The sequence below is a fragment of the Hemitrygon akajei genome, chromosome 3 (genome assembly GCF_048418815.1).
Source record: "Hemitrygon akajei chromosome 3, sHemAka1.3, whole genome shotgun sequence".
Taxonomy (NCBI): domain Eukaryota; kingdom Metazoa; phylum Chordata; class Chondrichthyes; order Myliobatiformes; family Dasyatidae; genus Hemitrygon; species Hemitrygon akajei.
The window spans coordinates 42215730-42230466 of record NC_133126.1 but is presented as its reverse complement, the minus strand read 5'-3'; the positions used below and the strand labels follow the sequence as shown (position 1 = coordinate 42230466).

The window sequence follows — 14737 nt, the reverse complement described above, 5'->3', positions numbered from 1 at the left end:
AAAATAAAAATAACAGCAATGAGTTAGTGTTCATGGATTCAATATCCATTCAGAAATCAGATGGCAGAGGGGAAGGAGCTGTTCCTGAATCGTTGAGTCTGTGCCTTCAGGCTTCTTCGTGATGGTAGCAATGAGAAGAAGGTATGCCCTTAATGATGGATGCCATCTTTCTGAGGCACCACAAGTTGAAGATGACCTGGATACTACAGAGGCTAGTGCCCATGATGAAGCTGGCTAATTTTACAGCCCTCAGCATCTTACTTTGATACTGTGCAATACCACCCCCCCCCCCCGCCCACCCACACATACCAGACAGTGATGCAGCCAGTTAGAATGCTCTCCATGGTACACCTGTAGCAATTTGCATGTGTTTCTGGTGAAATACCAAATCTCTTCAAATTCCTAATGAAATACAGCCACTGTGTTGCCTTCTTTATAGCTGCATCAATATATTGGATCCAGGTTAGGTCCTGAGAAATAATGACATCCAAGAACTTCAAATTGCTCACTCTTTCTACTTTTGAATCTTCTATGAGGACTGATGTGTGTTCCCTTGTCTTACCCTTTCTGAAGTCCACAATCAGTTCTTTGGTCTTACTGAAGGTGAGTTCAAGGTTGTTGCTGTGACACCACTCAACTAGCTGATATAACCTGCTCCTGTATGTCCTCTTGTCACCACCTGAAATTCTGCCAACAATGGTTGTATCATCAGCAAATTTATAGATGGCATTTTTGTGGTTTACATATTTATAGTTTTTGGGGTTTTAACACATTTTGACCATTTTATGTGCATTGGCAAGATGCCCTTAAACTGGCTCTCCCCCTTGCCTGGAGTTGAAAATATGCCAGTTTTCACCACTTAATGATGGACTATTCAAATAATTTTGGGCAGATCATAGGGAGTTTTTTACCCAATATAGATTTTCCAGCAGATATGATATTTTTCTCAGTCAATGGGGAACAACCCATGCAGCAGAGAATCCTGTTGGGGAAGCCTTTATGGACACCCTTGCATCTTTTTCCAGACTTTCCAGGTAACAAAGCATTCTGGAAAAGTGCGTCATTAACGTGCTGTCAAATATAAATGCCACTGTTGATTAACTTGGAAGAATGAAATTGCAAATGTCTGAAATTGGACTGGGAGCATGAAAGAATTTAAGAACAGATGACTTGTGTTATAACTGTTTGGGGTAATGAAAATTCACCCTCACAGAATTCACAAATCAATATCCAAAACTTTGAGATGCGGTGTAAACATTGCTCTAATTTGTAGGGAAACAAAGTAAATAAATACAAAATGTATTTTCTTTTGAATTCTCACTACTTGACACATTCACAGATGATGCAGATTCACCTTATGGAAAATCACGACATTGGCCATTTTCTAGAATGCAGCCCTAGCATAATGTGGGAGCAGCCTCTAACTTTTTGTGAAGAACTTACTGTTTAAAAAAATCTAGATGTCACTACCAGGGAATGTAAACCTTCCAGCTTTCATTTTTATTTCAATTCAAGATTATGAGAATAGTCCATGTGAAAATATATTTTGATAAAGAATTATTAACTATTATGATAGTCAGAGTGGTGCCTGTATAAAATGTAATTAAAAAAATAATAGCCAACACGCAGCCAAGGGTTTTTCTTCTATAGTGTTTTCCAATATCCTTTTATTGATTCTTTTATGGTTTATAATTCAAGTGGAGCACTGATTCATTTAACACATCATTTAACACCTGTAGGAAGTATCAGAGGTACATAGGCTTGGGTCAGGTATTTCAGACAACATTAAAAATCAAAATGCAATGACAAGAAATAAAATCTGGTAAATGTTCAGTGAAGTTATGCATCAAATTCAGAACAGCCTTTTGAAAACTGTACTAATGTAAGCAAATTCCTAGTGATGGTGGTTCTTTTAGGTAGGTTCGTATGGAATTGCATTATGCATAACAAAAGATTCTTGGTTCTTAGACATAAAAGACTTTGGTGTTTTTTTTCTTAAGTGTAGTTTTATTGTGTATAAAATCTAATTTGGATAATTCATGAATTGCAAATAGAATACTTCTAATGAGCTATTGTTATTTATCTACAATCTACTCTTTTGTTAACATTTAGATGGACCAGAATAATCAAAGTTTTATATTTAAATCAGAAACATCTTAAAACTGCATGTGGAAGGGACTGAAAAATAATCATTTGAGATCAGCTCATATTCAATCAGAAAATGTTTCTATCTCACTTTAGTAAAATGTATGTGGCATTCTTTATCTCAAGGAATACTGAAATGGAGACAAGGTAATTCAGAATAAGAAGTCACTGTGTAACAAGATTTCTTCCTCACAAGGTTGTGACTCTTTGGGATTCATGACCAGGGGTAATAGTGATTGCATGATTGAATAGATTCAAAGCTAAAGTGGACTTTTCTCTATAGAGTGTTTGAGGGTTATGGAGATTGAGCCAAAAAATGGTGCTGAAGCTGTATTGAATTGTGGAGTAGCACAAGGGGCCAAATGGTCTAATACAGCTCATATTCCTTACGTATGAGAATTGATTGATCATTGTCACATACGAACCTTGTGCTAAATCCCTTCATCTGGCTGGTCCAGGTGAAGGTTTCTGACCACAATATTGACTGTTTATTTCTATCCATAGATGCTGCCTGACCAGTTGAGTTCCTCCAGTACTATGTTCTCTTTTTTTTAAGTACTGGCTTATGTTTTGGGCAAGTAGCATCTCTAAATTTTCACATCTAGCTCACATCTTCTACTGAGAGTAATCATAACTATTTTATAAAACGTAAGCAGCTACAATAGAATAAAGTATTATAGAACAATGTTTGGTGAGATAAATACCAAAAGGGTAACATCAAAGAAAACTTTGAATGCTATTAGATGACCTTAGGAAATAAAATGCAGAAAAATAAGAGCATGAAAGAGAGCACAGCTGACACAATGTGCTTTAAGTATATTAACAGCTGCAATTTTGACTCAAAGGTTTCTTAATTGATAACTTAAAATACATTTTTCTATTTTCCCTCTGTATATAAGACATAATTCAGGTACGAATTATTTTAACCCTGTAGTTCAAGAACAAAAGCATCTGATTTGATCTAATCTAATTAAAATCCATTGGGATTGCTTGTTAACATTTTTGTAATATTCCATTTAAATAGTTTGAAGGTCTGCAACTTCATGTGCAATTTTCAGTAGTACAGTATTGTTTTTGCAGGCATTTACATTTTTGCATTGTGTTCAACATTAATTTTGCATAGAATTTAAACAGTTAGTTGAGCAAGTTACCATATATCTGTGCCTTTGTAAGGCTGTCCTTCCTATAAAGGCCATCCTTCTTGGAGGATTTCTCATTACTATTCGATACCCCATTATCCATGTGAAAATTATGGACCACAAACAATGTAATGGGATGTCGGTATGAGGAATCTACTGGAGTCACTGGAACAACATCAATGTATTTTCTAATGTTACCAACATTTGCATTTTCAATGCACATTCGATTTGTCTCCTTTCCACTGGACAAAGGTTCTGGGTCATTTTCAGTATCTTTTTGCTTAGACACGGAAAATGTATCTCGTTTCTGAACATTATTGCATTTGTCTTCTGAAATCGCTCTGAAATTTGAATCTGTCAGGTTATTCTGGTCAGGATCCTGTCCATCAAGAAAATTATCTTCCCTGGAAGTAGAAAACAACTGGTTAGCATGCATGGGTGTTCTTCTCATCAGATTATTCTCTGGTTGCTGCTCAGTAAAGCTACTAGATGAAATCATTCCAGGTGCCCTGTGTGAATAATGCATGTTGATTTTCTGACTTTGGCCCATTGTGTTTATTTCAGGTTCGTGTGTATCCTTTTGATCACTCTGCAATTTTGAGGTCCGGTCCTGCAGAGTCATCATCCTCGAAAAGCACAGTGAATCATTAAAGCATTTTGGGAAAGTTGCATAGGAGTGCTGAGTGCTGTCACGTGTCATATCTTTGAATTGTAGCTGCCCAGCATGAACAGGGCTAGATCTGTTGTTTCTGGATTCTTGTGAAGGGCTGCACTTTCTTTCATAAACATCATCTCTGCTGTCAAGACGCTGAAAGTTGTAAGCAGGGTTCACAGTGGTTTGCGCAGTTCCTTTCTTCTTGCTTGTCCTGCTGCTGCTTAAGTAGTTGGAGAAAGTTGACACTGCAGGGGAATAATTGGGAGGGGGCTCTCTTGTACTGAAGTCCTCTGCTTCCACAACGCTATCTGTAAAGCTCTGTGTTCGAAAAAATCCAAGATTTCTACCTGGTTTATCTCTAACCTTACCCCTACCTTTCCTTTGTTCTGCAGGGCAGTAAAGAGCTGTATCACTACAGTACAAATTAGCCTTGAATTGAGAACCTTGATCATGTTTGTCAGTGTCCCTCATAAGTCTGTGTGTGTCCTGTCTTGAGGGTGAAACTGGTTTGGGGGACCCTGGCAAACAGACTGAGTCAGGGTTTTCTAATATGTGAGTTTGCATCTCAGAGACAGGTGACTCACATACAGTTCCAATAAGGCCATGTTCGAAATCCTCCATGTATTCTCCAAGACTTCCTTGAATTTCTGCTGGCACCTGTGCTTAATAAACAAGTAATTAAGCAATGACACAAACTGTAGTTACATATAATGATACATTCACTGATATAAAAGCAATTTATTAGCTTGCACTTAATTTCTTCCCCTCAAACCTCAGTGTAAGGAACAAAAAAAGCCCCCCCCCCCACCTTCTTACTCTGATTTCTCATCTTTTTCCCCGACCTAATGAAGGGTTTCAGCCCGAAGCATTGACTGTTAACTATTTTCCCTAGACGCTGCCTGGCCTGCTGAGTTCCTCCTGCATTCTATTTGTGTTACTTTCATTTCCAGCATCTGCAAATTTTCTTTTGTTTGTAATACAATAAAAAGCAGTTTTCTATCAATTTAAGGAGACATTTGGAGGTGTACATGATGGAATCATGGCATTAGCGTGGAATCGTGACTAGCTGAAGTTCAAATATATTAGCAAAGTACATATATATCATCATATACTATCCTGAGATTCATTTTCTTGCAGGAATTCACAGTACATACAAAGAAACACAATAGAATCAATGAAAACTGCACACAGCAAAGATGGACAAACAATCAACATGCCAAAGTTAAACTAATTTGGCAGGAGGATGGGAACTGGAGTGATAGGACTTGAGGATGGGGCAGTAGGTTTACAAACAGAGGCAGTGTGTAGTGAGACTGCTACCAAGGACAGGCTGATGATACGGCAAAAATGAGGCAGGGTGAGTTGCAATGTAAAAGGGGGACAAATATTTAAAATGGTGATGAATGCAGGACTGAAGGTGTTATATTTGAATGCATCCAGTACTGTATAGGGAATAAGGGAGCAGTGTTAGAGACTGGCAGGTATCATGTTCTGGGCATGACTGGAAAAAGACTATAGTTGGGAGCTTAACATCCAAGAGTACACATTGTATTGAAAGGACAGGCAGGTAGACAGAGGGGGTGGGTGGCTCTACTGGTAAAAAAAAAATCAAATCAAATCCTTAGAAGGAGGTGACATAGGATTGGAAGGTCTAGTGGAATCCTTTGTGAGTAGAGCAGAGAAACTGCAAGGGTAAGAAGACCCTGATGGAAGTTATATACAGGCCTCCAAACAGTAGCTTATATTTGTAGCAAGATGTGGGCTACAAATTACAACATGATATAGAAACGGCATGTCAAAAGGGCAATATTACAGTCACCAGGGGATTTCAAAATGCAGGGACACCAGCAGGGATAACGACAGAGCAGCAATAGATGGAAATTCTAAGAGCAATTTGGAAGATTCAGGATGGATACATCTGAAAGAAGTAGTTTAAAGGCAGGATAACACACAGTGGCTAACAAGGGAAGTCAAAGCAAACAAAACCCAAAGAGACGGCATATAAAAGAGAAAAATTAGTGGGATGTTAGAGGATGGGGAAGCTTTTAAAAAGCAACTATAAAAATTCATGAAGAGGGAAAAGATGGAATATGAAGGTGAGCTAGCCAATAATATTGAACATACCAAAAGTCTCTTCGGATATACAGAGTAAAAGAGAGGCAAGGGTAGATATGAGACTGGTGAAAATGATGCTGGAGAGGTAGTATTGGGGTATAAGGAAATGGTGGATGAATTGAATAAGTATTTTGCATCAGTCTTCACTGTGGAAGACACTAGCAGTATGCCAGATGTTCAAGGGTGCTGGGTGCAGAAGTGAGTGAAGTTGCCAATACTAGAAAGAAGGAGCTTTGAAAATTAAAAGGACTAAAGGTAGATAAATCACCTGGACCAGTTTGTTTACACCCTAGGATTCTGAAAGAGGTAGCTGTAGAAATTGTGGAGGCATTAGTAATGAGCTTTCAAGAATCAATAGGTGCTGGCATGGTTCTGGAAAACAGGAAAATTGCAAATGTCACTTCACTCTTCAAGAAGGGAGAAAGGAAATTATAGGCTAGATAGTCTGACCTCAGTGGTTGGGAAAATGTTGGAGTTGATTGTCGAGGATGTGGTTTTGGCTTACTGGAGGCACATGATACAATAGTGTGTAATCAGCATGGTTTCCTTAATAGAAAATCTTGCCTGACAAAGCTGTAGGAATTCTTTGAAGAAATAGCAAGAAGGATAGACAAAGGAAATTAAGTGTATGTTGTGTACTTGGATTTTCAGAAGGCCTTTGACAAGTTACCACACACGAGAGTGCTTAACAAATTAAGAGCCCATGGTATTACAAGAAAGATGCTAGCAATGATAGAGCATTGGTTGATTGGCAGGAGGCAGAGTGGTTGCTGGTGACTAGTGGAGTGTTAGGATCACTTATTTACGTTATTACCATATAACAATTGCAGCACGGAAACAGGCCATCTCGACCCTTTTAGCCCGTGCCAAACGCTTACTCTCACCTAGTCCCACTGACCCACACTCAGCCCATAACCCTCCATTCCTTTCCTGCCCATACACCTATCCAATTTTACTTTAAATGACAATACCGAACCTGTCTCTACCACTTCTACTGGAAGCTCGTTCCACACAGCTACCGCTCTCTGAGTAAAGAAATTCCCCCTCGTTTTACCCTTAAACTTTTGTCCCCTAACTCTCAACTCATGTCCTCTAGTTTGAATCTCCCCTATTCTCAATGGAAAAAGCCTATCCACGTCAACTCGATCTATCCCCCTCATAATTTTAAAAACCTCTATCAAGTCCCCCTTCAACCTTCTACGCTCCAAAGAATAAAGACCTAATTTGTTCAACCTTTCCCTGTAACTTAGGTGCTGAAACCCAGGTAACATTCTAGTAAATCTTCTCTGTACTCTCTCTATTTTGTTGATATCTTTCCTATAATTCGGTGACCAGAACTGTACACAATACTCCAAATTCGGCCTTACCAATGCCTTGTACAATTTTAACATTACATCCCAACTCCTATACTCAATGCTCTGATTTATAAAGGCCAGCATACCAAAAGCTTTCTTCACCACCCTATCCACATGAGATTCCACCTTCAGGGAACTATGCACCATTATTCCTAGATCACTCTGTTCTGTTGCATTCTTCAATGCCCTACCATTTACCATGTATGTCCTATTTGGATTATTCCAACCAAAATGTAGCACCTCACACTTATCAGCATTAAACTCCATCTGCCATCATTCAGCCCACTCTTCTAACTGGCCTAAATCTCTCTGCAAGCTTTGAAAACCTACTTCATTATCCACAACACCACCTACCTTAGTATCATCTGCATACTTACCAATCCAATTTACCACCCCATCATCCAGATCATTAATGTACATGACAAACAACATTGGACCCAGTACAGATCCCTGCAGCACACCACTAGTCACCGGCCTCCAACCTGACAAACAGTTATTCACCACTACTCTCTGGCATCTCCCATCCAGCCACTGTTGAATCCATTTTACTACTTCAATATTAATACCTAACAATTGAACCTTCCTAACTAACCTTCCGTGTGGAACCTTGTCAAAGGCCTTACTGAAGTCCATATAGACAACATCCACTGCTTTACCCTCGTCAACTTTCCTCGTAACCTCTTCAAAAAATTCAATAAGCTTTGTCAAACATGACCTTCCATGCACAAATCCATGTTGATTGTTCCTAATCAGACCCTGTCTATCCAGATAATTATATATACCATCTCTAAGAATACTTTCCGTTAATTTACCCACCACTGACATCAAACTGACAGGCATGATTGCTAGGTTTACTCTTAGAATCCTTTTTAAACAATGGAACCACATGAGCAATACGCCAATCCTCTGGCACCATCCCCGTTTCTAATGACATTTGAAATATTTCTGTCAGAACCCCTGCTATTTCTACACTAACTTCCCTCAAGGTCTGAGGGAATATCCTGTTAGGACCTGGAGATATATCCACTTTTACATTCCTTAAAAGTGCCAGTCCTTCCTCCTCTTTAATTGTCATAGTTTCCATAACTTCCCTACTTTTTTCCCTTACCTTACACAATTCAATATCCTTCATTGGTTATATGCCAATGATGTCAGTGATTGAATTGGTGGCTTTGTGGCCAAGTTTATGGTCATGTATTTTGGTAGAAGAAATGAAAACAAATTTTCTAAATGGAGAGAAAATTCAAAAATTTGAGTTGCAAAGGGACTTGTGAATCCTCCTACAGGATTCCCTAAAGGTTAATTTGTAGGCTGAGTCAGTGGTGAGGAAGGCAAATGCAATGTTGGCATTCATTTCCAGAGGTCTAGAATATAAAGACAAGGATGCAATTTTAAGGCATTATAGGGCACTGGTATGGTCACGCTTGGAGTATTGTGAGCAGTTTTGGGCCCCTTATCTCAGAAAGGATCTGCTGACATTGGAGAGGGTTCAGGGGAGGTTCATGAGAATGATTCTGGCAATGAAAGGGTTGTTGTACAAAGAGTGTTTGATGGCTCTGGGCCTGTAGTTGCTGTTATTTTTTAAAATGGTGGGGGAGGGGTAGTGGGATCTCATTGAAACCTATTGAATGTTGAAAGAGTGGATGTGGAGAGGATATTTCCTATGATGGGGGAGTTTAGGCCCAGAGAGCACAACCTCAGAATAGAGGGACGTCCATTTAGAACGGAGATGAGGAGGAATTTCTTTAGCCAGAGTGGTGAAACTGTGGAATTCGTTGCAGGAGGGTGCTATGGAGGCCAAGTCACTGAGTATGTTTAAGGCAAAGGTTGAGAGATTCTTGATTGGTCAGAGCATGAAGGGTTATGGGGAGAAGATGAAGATTGGGACTGAGAAGGAAATGGTCCAGCCATGATGAAATGGCAGAGCGGACTTGATGGGCCCATGGCCTAATTCTGCTCCTGTATTTTATGCTCTAAAAGACAACAAACTGCAAATACAAAAAAGGAAAAAGAAATAAATAGGCAATAAATATCGAGAAGACAAGTTGTAGGGTCCTTAAGAGTGAGCCCATAGATTATAGAATCAGTTCAGTTTTGAGATGAGTGAAGTTATCCCCTCTCGTTCAAGAGCCCTATAGTTAAGGGATAATAATTGTTCCTGAGCCTGATGGTATGGGACTTGAGTCTCTTGTACCTCCTTCCTGATGGCAGCAGTGAGAAGAGAGCACGGCCTGGAATGTGGGAATAAATGGGGCCTTTTCAAGTTGTCTGTTGCTGACAAATGGGTCAATGTTGGATCCTCTACTTTTCGCATGACATTTTAATGCCTAACTGAAGGAACTGATGGTTTTGTGACCAAGTTTGCAGATGATACAAAAATGATTGAAGGATCAGCTAATGTTGAGGAAGCAGGGAGTTTGCAGAAGAACCTGGACACATTAGAAGAACGAGCGAAGTGGCAGTTGGGATACAGTGTAGGAGAAGCATATAGTCATGCACTTTGGTAGAAGGAATAAAGATGTAGGCTATTTTCTAAATGGGGAGCAATTTCAGAAATCAGAGGTGCAAAGGGACTTGGGGGTACTAGTGCAGGATTACCTAAAGGTTAACTTGCAGGTTGAGAAGATATTAAGGAAGGCAAGCACGATGTTAGCACCTATTTTGAGAGGAATAGAATATATGAGCAAGGATGTGATGCTGAGACTTTATAAGGCTTTAGTCAGACCACACCGAATATTGAGCAGTTTTTGGCCATTTATCTAAGAAAGGAGGGTAGAGAGGATGCTCATGATAATGATCCTGGGAATGAAAGGGTTAATGTATGAGGAGCATTTGATGGCTCTGGACCTATACTCAATGGATTTTGGATGAATGAGTTGGAGGGTGGGGGTGGAAACCTACTCGATAGAGTGGATGTACAGAAGATGTTTCCTATAGTGGGGGAGTCTAGGACCAGAGGGAACAGCCACAGAATATCAGAAAGTCCCTTTAGAACAGAGATGACGTAGAATTTCTTTAGCCAGGCGGTGGTGAATCTGTTGAACTCTTTGACACAGACACTATGGAGGCTGTGTATTTAATATTTCAATAATATTAGAGTAATATAAATATATTTGATTAAGCATTCTAGTTCATTTAAGTAGTTCATTACAAGTTATATGTAAAGATATGTGAATTGCATGATGCTGACACGTGTTACATGCACACCTTGCCTACAGTAAAGCTCAACATATGCAGTTATCTCCGGGCTCACTTGTTTTCCTTTCATTTAGTTTAACATTTGGGAGTTATGGAACGTATCAGTGGAATTGAGGATGGCATTGGAAAACTCAAACTTATTAGGGGTAAAATAGTTTTAAATGAAAATGCCACACCCAGGATTTACAAAGCCTGTGGGGTTCCTTATACCATCCACGATGATAGGACATGGAATGCCAGCCGAACTCCAGGCTTGAACTCCTACCATGCCGACTGGCCAGCCTTGGCTTTCGAGCATGGACTGGAGGTCTGGACTATGGATACTCTGTCACTCGCCCATGTCATTGGACCTTGAATGCGGAGTGGAGGCCTGAGTTCTAACTATCCATATCCCTGTTCCCTAAACCCTAATCTGACCTCTAAATTCTCCACAACTAGAGTTTCCCTAAACTCTAACCTGACCTCTAACTCCCCTTTTTGTCTCCAAAACCATCCCTATGGATTTTAAAAAGGAAGTCAGCCACAGCCTCAACAGAGACCACAGTTCCGCGCCAACTTGCCAAAATAATTGAGAGGTTGCCTCACCTGCTGTAATAAAGTACAGCTTACAGACCTGGAGGGAGTTGGGGACCATAGAATCTTCTTCTCTGCCTCAGCAAAATCAGAGGATGCTGGCTTAGACAGCATCAGTGCAGCGAAAGGCAAGATCTACACTTCAGACAAACGTGAGAAGACCAGTTGTTGCAGAGAGGGCAGGAATGAAGAGAGCTCAGGAAATATCCAAAGATGCTCATACTGTAATTACCTTACAGTTAAGCAATCAAACCAAAATTATATCAAAACATATTGAAGCAGAAAGGTACAGACACCATTTGTGATGAAAAGGAAGGGGGTGGGATTTGAGGGGTGACAGACAGCCTGAAAGCTCAGTATTGCCCTTACAGACTGCAAAGTGGTCAGCCGATCTGTATTGTATTTCTCACGTGTAGGTGAGTTAATTAACATTTTGTTTATATGCAATTTACCTTTCCAGAGTTAATTTATTGTGAATGTTGTATATCTGATAATATGTGTCTATGAAGCTTGATCCAACCAGTTTTTCATACGTGTGACATGATGAGATTGTGATATCATATAATACATTTGTGAGCTAGTGCATATGACAAGACACTCCACTTTGACTTTACGATCATATTGTAGGCAGGAAATACAGTAGTTAGGAAGACTTAATTTGTTCCCTGTAACAGAGTGCCACGTGGGTGGCGAAAAGTGTGAAAATGTGAAGACAGTAATGGAAACAGTTGTAAAGGATTGAAAGTCATTGAATGGTTTATTGAATATAATTTTATTTTTGAATAAAGTTTAATTAAAAAACATTTGTTCCCTGAATGGTGAAGGGAAAAGGTAAACAGATAAAAGTCACACCTGCAAAGAAACTTGCTGTTAGAAGGGGAGTGATTGGTGAGGATGTAACAGTGGACAAGAGGCCTGGAGTTCTTATGAAACTAAGGACAGAGTCATAAGGCCCAGAAACAGGCCCTTCAGCCCATTCTGCCCATGCCACCCCATCTATACTAATTCATTTACCAGCACCAGACTTGTAACCTTCTAAGCTTGCAATTCAAAGGATTGACTAAATAGCTGGTGCTCAGTTATTTTGTGATTCTAACATCAATAAAGTTCTAAACAATGTTCTAAATTAAAAGGTGAGAATTGACCTGAAAGTGTTTGATATGCAGTATTGATAGAAAGAAGTAAGTAGATTTAAAAAATTGAGGCCTCAAGACGTGATATTCCTGGATAAAATATGCATTTCAGATGATAATTAAAATCAATGTTGCATTACTTTAGTAAAAGTGAAATCTCAATGAAGTGTTTGTTTATCTGAACTTACATTCCTCCCTGTTAATTGTTCTATGGTTATCTTGGCTTCCATAAGGTGGCTGCTTAAAATCTTTACTTCATGTTTCAGATTCCTCTTTTCCTTTTCGTGCAGTTGTACCTGTGTATATAAAATGGACAAAATCAATTGCAGCATGAAAGGAAATTAGTTTGCCATTTTGTACACAGAATTTTTATAATATCAAATTAAATGATATATTGTGTATTATTCATTGCTTTCATTATGATGAAATCTCAAGACTTGTCAAGACATTAACTTTCAAATCAATTTATCTAAGTATTATCCAGAATAGGTTCCATTTATTATATAAACATTGAATTTAATATAACAGTGCAGCAAATTGAATTATATTCTGTTGACATATGTACCAGTTTAAACAAAGCAAGCAAGAAATTCTTAAAGTAATATTTTGCTTTCTGTATTGTGACAGTAAAATAATATCTCAGTTTATCAATTTTTTTTGAGAAAATGTTAAGAAGCTTCTTTCCTCTTGAAAACAAAAATATTAATTTGCCCTTGGCCATCAAAAGCAATGCACTCCTGCTGCACCAAAGGCAGCTTTTAACTCTTGCCTGTTTCTCTCCTTGGCTCTTCCCTATGAACAGTATGTAAATGAAGTTAACAAAACCCTATAACCGTTCTTTGTTAACTAATACTCCAAAGTGATGAACGTTCTTAGGGGGTTGAGCAAGATGCAATTTAAACCTGTGGCAAGCTTTCCCCCTAACTTACAATTTACCTTCTTGCATTTATGAGACATGTGATGCTTGCCTCACTTGAAGGAAAAAATATAATTTATTGTCATTTCATTGTAATGTTCAGCCACATCATGGCTAAATTATTATCCTTCTCAATCCAATTATCTTACCTTCTTCCCGTAACCTTTGACACTCTTACTAATCAAAGACTTATCAACCTCAATGCAGTAGTAACAATAACATTGCATACCTTTCCAATGCCATTCTTCAATATAGTTCATCAGATTCTCTGGTTCTTCATCGAACCCTTTCTCAAGGGTTCGATGAACTTAGTCACAGATCCCACAGATGAAAGGATCCTGTCTGAATGAAACATGTACTTCTCTCACACATTTATACCAGATCTAACATATATATGTGTGTGTGTGTGTGTGTGTATGTATATATACATATACATTTACTATGATTTATAGCAAATATTATATAACATTAAAACTCTTAATAATTAAATGTAATTACATTTTATGGTGAAAGCAGAATTTCCATGAAGTGAGACACTCTGCCATTTAATGTGATCACAGATGATCATTCAAAATCAGTACCTAGTTCCAGATTAATTGGCGGTTTTAACATCTGCCATTGGCAAAAGGAATGGAGAAAGGTTTGATAGGCATATGTCGTTAAGAATAACTTGCAAGGGTACAGGGAAATAAGGAGAAAGGGTTTGGAACACATGGGACTGAGCCTCTTTGGACACAATTGGTCAAACAGCCTCTTCTTTATTGTATTAAGCATAATGATAAAGTGACAACAGTGAAGATAGAGGCACACAGAGGAAATTGTTAGAATTCTTGCCCAAAGAATTTTTCACTAGCCTTACCCTTTGCCTTGACAGAGATAATTGTACCCAATGTTAACAAATGTCCCAAAATTGAATGTTATTATAACTAGCTGTGTTTTCACTTACCATCCTGTGCAGTTTATTCTCAAGGTCCTGGTTAACTTTTTGCAGTGCTGTCTGATGGTTTTGTGTCCTAAAATAAACAAACATTAGACCATCGAACAATTTTCATGGAATGGTTAACATTATCCTTTCTCTTTTGAATACTTTAAAATATAATGATCTTTCCCAGGGCCATACGTCAAATGAGAATAGATTTATACTCCTACTTTAAATTTAGTGGAAATGATGTTGCTTTGTATCAGTTACTGTGTTACAGTAGTCTGAAGGCCACATCAGATCTAAGTCTGAAATAGAAAACCTGCCAAACGAACATTCTCCTCATTACTGTACAAGAGATGGAGAGCCGGGGGGAAAATCATACTGAGGTAGTCCAGCCATTGGAAATGTTTGTATTGTATTTCACTTTGGAGTCAGTGGTGCTTGGAAGGCAATTTTTATTCCTGATTTGGAGTTGGTGTGGAGTGTGCATATGTTTGAGAAGGGGCATATCTGCACTCAACTATAACTGAGAAGAGAGAGGACTGTATAGAATATGCATATGACTGACTTGAAATTCATAATGGCC

The 14737-nt window shown here is 38.7% G+C and overlaps 1 protein-coding gene across 3 annotated transcripts in view; it reads right to left on the bottom strand.

Moving 5' to 3' along the window:
- Window positions 1–1662: 1662 nt before the first annotated feature.
- Window positions 1663–14737, bottom strand: part of LOC140724902 (brain-enriched guanylate kinase-associated protein-like) — a 29567-nt gene continuing 16492 nt past the window's right edge. For all 3 annotated transcript variants that reach the window (XM_073039659.1, XM_073039660.1, XM_073039661.1), the window contains exons 4-6: window positions 14176–14242; window positions 12502–12609; window positions 1663–4596 (exon numbers count right to left, since the gene is read on the bottom strand). In XM_073039659.1, coding sequence (XP_072895760.1) covers window positions 3280–4596; window positions 12502–12609; window positions 14176–14242 — 1492 coding nt within the window. In that variant the 3' untranslated portion in view covers window positions 1663–3279. The remainder of the gene's footprint in view (window positions 4597–12501; window positions 12610–14175; window positions 14243–14737) is intronic.